At 36.6% G+C, this 4,907-nt stretch overlaps 1 protein-coding gene across 1 annotated transcript; it reads right to left on the bottom strand.

The window, feature by feature from the left end:
- Positions 1-256: 256 nt before the first annotated feature.
- On the bottom strand, positions 257-3,882 carry LOC107411067 (protein SOSEKI 5). The gene is made up of 4 exons (XM_016018579.4): positions 3,270-3,882; positions 3,077-3,146; positions 2,126-2,986; positions 257-871 (listed from the first exon to the last, which is right to left on the bottom strand). The coding sequence occupies exons 1-4, from the start codon at positions 3,874-3,876 to the stop codon at positions 709-711; spliced, it is 1,701 nt and encodes a 566-aa protein (XP_015874065.3). The 5' UTR covers positions 3,877-3,882; the 3' UTR covers positions 257-708.
- Positions 3,883-4,907: the final 1,025 nt, after the last annotated feature.

Consider the following 4,907-nt stretch of genomic DNA (forward strand, 5'->3'; position numbering starts at 1 on the left):
CATCATTCCTAGTTACCTAACAAATTGAACAGAAAATTCAAGCCAAAATTGTTTCTGTTTCTTGGGTTCCATGAAAATGACTGTTTATGGCTAAAAACTTTGCCATTTAAGAGTTACTTTGTGATTGTATTGAAACTAGGCAAATGCCACCACCACCTCTCCAATCTCCATAACATGTCGTCTTACAGAAACTGGACCTCCTCTCGTGACCTCACGTGCGTTCTTGAAAACGATGGAAGCCAAAAATATGTGATAATTCCAAGAACATAAAATCTCCTTTTCATGCTTTAAAAGTCAAAACCTTGGAGTCAAAAAAGGGTTAAAGGCATTAAGCTATATATTGGGGGTTGGCACCAAATCACCAAAATTAAGGCACAAATTCAACACCCCCACTAACACCAAAGTACCAAAATATATTGACCCTAACTCGAAACTCCAAAACTGAAATGGACGATATCCACCTTTGCTATCTTCCATACACATAGACAGAGAGCTTTACAAGATTCCCTAAACTTCACGCTTTTTGTCTCCCTCAATGCTTTGTACTTGCTTTCCTCTCTGTGCCGTGACTTGCAATGCACCAAATAAGAAATCTTTTCTTCAATTTTACCATCAACTTTTTACAATTTTTTTTTTTTTCTTTTTGTGTTTCCAATCTCACTTACAAACTTCAATTTATGGTTTTCATTTTTTGCTGGCATTTCCCACTTACATTTGATGTTGAACCTCGAACCTTTTGCTCCCTCCTTGGCTATTACAAGAGGAGATGATGATGTTGCTCTCTTTCTTGGTTGGCAATGCCTTTGGCTTTCTCGGTATGCATTTCGCTCGAACTCCTACTTCTTCTTCTGCAAATTGCAACTTTGAACTCCTGCAAATCAAAAGCATTTTTGAAAAATGTTAAATTACTCAGATCAATGAAAAATCATTTCAAACAAAGAAATTCCTATTCTTGTTTATCCCAAAAAGAAATATAAACAAAAAGAAATAGAAAAAGAAAGATATGCTAGTCATTTTCAAAGAAGAAGTCAACTAATCCTATTAAATTATACTAATTTGCAGATAAAGTGAAAATGAGGCTCAAGGACTTTTGAGGAAAACAGGATTTGAAATTTCTTTTGGTCCCCCACACTGATTTTAAACTCACAGGCGGCTACTTTGAGATTTTCTTGAATTGAATTCTCAGCTGCAAAATCTCTTTAATTTCTTGGGGACCCACAATAGGCCTAGATAACAAGATCAAGAATCAGGATGTTCGTCCGATTAGTATAGACGGTCAGTATTTAATTTGATCTTTCAAGAAATTGGGTTGAAAGATACTTTGTGCCATACACAAGGCAGCACATGGACAAATATTACGAGAGATGGTGCAGTAAAGTTGACTAGCTACCTAGCTGGCTTTTGTATTAAACTCCGTACGAATCTTCCATTAAATTCCAAGGCAGTCTCAAAAGGGTTACCAAAAGAATCAAAATTTTATCGCTCAGAGATGGAGACAAGAGACTGAATGAAAAGGCAAAGGCATAGAAACCTTGTGATATGAACTATGATGTACAAATGCTCACCAACCCTTCATTATACTAATAAGCAATATTTGACTCATAAATCAAAGCGTGAACCCAAAAATCCACATAAATATGTGAGAAGATTTTGGAGGTATATTAGTTGCATCAGCAATTAAGGTAGTATATAATATATGCCATATAGAAAGTTCAATGTCTTTTAAGTGGTAAATAGGCAATATAGAAAGTTCAATGTCTTTTAAGCAGTAAATCAAGTTGTAGACCATGACTTTCAGCAAAAGAAAAAAAAAAGTTGTAGACCATGACGTCCAAAAAATAAATAAATAAAGGAAAAAAAAAATCTAAGAAGTTTTCTATTGTCAAAACAAAGTTTCAGAATTTTATCCAAAAAAAAAAAAAAAAAACTAAGTTTCATAAAGTAAATATTATGAAGAGTTCATTGCTTTTCCACCTTAAAAATCTCTATAAATTATTTTTGACAATAATACTAATGGGTATTTTGTTTATTTACATAGCCAAATATTAGGGAAAAATGATGCCATTAAATATTCTAAGAGCTGTTTAAAGAAAGAAAAAGTAAGTTTAATTTCACAAAACTTTACCTATCAGCATTGTAAGATGATGATCTTTTCAAAGCAGGAACCTCCTCTTTCTTCGTCTCAATTAAGCTCCCGCTAAAATACTCCTTGTCTTCCAATTTTACCCTCTGCAAACTTAAATTTTCCGCCAAAGCCCCTTCCTGGTTCCCTGCACCGTCGCCGCGTGCCAACCTAGCCTTGGACTGCCCGATCAAAGACAACCCTTGATCCTTGACGTACGTGGCCCCACAGTCCTTGAACGAGATCGTGCCGCACGATAGCAACTGCATCAGGACCGAAGATGCCTTCATCCTCCCGCCACTTGTGCAAATCTCCGCCGTCCGATTCGCACCCGCCTCGTTGCCTCCGTCAGGGGCACGAAGCACCAGCCGTCCATCTGCCTTCAACAGCGATTCGATGGTTTCGGGGCTCGAATCCAACGGTGGTGGCGAAATCTCGTCCCCGCTCAGCTCCGTACTTTGAACTCTCTCCTCCTGAACCTCTTGTTGTCGCTCCTCTTTCTCTTCCCTGAGAGCACGTCGCCGCCGCCTCTTGTCGTCGGTCTGAGTCGAAGCGTCGGCGGCGGCTTTTCCGGCCGAATCGCCGACGGACTCGGTCTTGTAAACTTTGTATTCCTGGAGGTCGATCGAGCTCCACGACTGGTTTCTTCGCCGCACGACCACCGGAAAGTCGGAATTATCGCCGGAATTTTGAGTCTCCGGTGGAGGTATCAGGGACCGCGACGATGCTATTGCGAGAGCATTGGGGTTGAAAGCGTCATCGAGTAAGAGCTCTGATCCTTTGAGAACGTATTCATGGCCGTGCGCTGGGTATATGAAATCGTTCCCTGACAAATCGTGCCAGACGAAACCATTTTTGTAGCTCCTGAAATTGTTTTTTTTAAGAAAAAAAAAATTACACAAAAAAAATTAAAACAATAATCAAGTCAGGGAGATAGAGGATTACTGAACTCACCGTTTAGAAGACCACGAGTACTTGCAAGCCATGCCGTTGCCTCGAAGCAAGTTTAAGCGGTCAATGACATCTGTTTTTGAAAAAACGAGGTTCACGAAATGAGAAAAAAGAATAAAATACAACAAAATAAGAAACTGAAAGCATTTTTTTTACCGTTTGTTTCCCGAGAAAGTGAGAAAGAAATTCAAATTACCTCTGAGATAGAGTCCTTCAGGAGAAGAAAGGGGGACCTCCATGAAATGGGGTTGTTCAAGCTGACCATTCCTGGACAGATAGTAAACAACAGGGACTTTTCTCTGAGTTTTGAGCTTTGGCTCAGTCCAAACTTTTGTTCTCTCAGGGCTGGTTTCTCTGTCTTTCCATTTCTTGGGGATCTGTAGCTCTGTATTTCTTCCTCTGGAAGTGACCGCCATTTTTCTTTTTCTCTCTCTTTTTTTTTTTTTTTTTTGTTTTGTTTTGTTTTTCCTTTTACTCTGGCAAGAACCAAAGGACGTAAAAGGGCCAGAGAATAGAAACACTGTTTGAATACCGAGAAAGAAAGAAAAGAAAAACGGAGCTGAGAAAGTGGAAGAAAGAAAGTGACTTAGCAAGGGTGGAAAGAAAGTGGACAAAGAAGAAGAAGAAGAAGAAGAAGAAGAAGAAGAAAGAGAGTGGAAGTGGAAGAGAAAGGGAAATAATGAGAAATGGAGAGGAAATGTGGAATTTAATGGAAGTGTGAAAACTGGGAAGATTTTGTTTTTTTGGAGGGCAGATATATTCAAATTGGGGATGCGGGAGACAACAGCTACCCAACAAACCATGGCTGTTTTGGGTTTCAGTACGTGGCAGTCCTATGACAGCATTTTCATTTTTATTTATAGTAAAACATGGACAAAAAATCATATATATTATTATTTTTGACAGTGTTTTCTTCTTTATTTTTTATAATATAGACAAAAATGTTATTGTATATTATTTGTTTTTTTTAATTATCTTTCTGACAGTAAAAACAATGCACAGCTAATAAATTAAGTTCTAACCACTTGACTTTGTACAATTTTAAAGTAATTTTTTATTTTGGTTTGAAACAAATTAATACTATTTACTTGTGAACCAAAGAAATCAAAGCCAACGCAATGTATGATGACAGATCTAAAGTCATGGACCATAAATTATCATAAAAATCTAAATATCATGGTTTGTTTACATTTAACTTTTGTCTAGTCTAGTAAAAAAATATTGATATTTGAAAGAAAAATAAATTTGATATTCAATAAGGTATTTTACCATATAATTTTTCGACACATTTTTTTTTTTTGGGTAAATAGCTTGGTACTTGTGGCATTATTTTTTACTAAACTCAAGCAACAAAACTATCATCATTTTGTAAGTACACTACTTTTCGCGCAGAGTCAAAAGATAGCACCTAACAAGGTTATATTACCAAACCGAGTTGCAATGTAGAAGAAGCTCAAAAAGCACCTTTTTTTTTTTTTTTTTTTTGGTGAATAAGCTCAAAAAGCAGCTTGTTTCTGAATAAAATCATCAATTAGATCCTGTAGGATGTAAAAATTGTGATTTCCCATTCTCTATAAAATACTACAAACTTCGACCTTTTTGTTAATTTGTAAACTTTGAACTTTTGTGCGTTACTACGTGCATAAAAGAATTATACTGTTCCAAAAGCTGTGAACTTGGGCGCCTTGTAATTTGGATGCCATATATATTTATCTTGGCTCAAGTAATGTATCCATTACCCAATTGTCAAATGTTTAGGAAAACTGGAATATTAAATCGCAATATTATTTTTATTTTTGTTGGTTAATCAAATTTGTTTTTTTCTGGCCAAAAC

The sequence above is a fragment of the Ziziphus jujuba genome, chromosome 10, assembly GCF_031755915.1.
Source record: "Ziziphus jujuba cultivar Dongzao chromosome 10, ASM3175591v1".
NCBI classification, from domain to species: Eukaryota; Viridiplantae; Streptophyta; class Magnoliopsida; order Rosales; family Rhamnaceae; genus Ziziphus; species Ziziphus jujuba.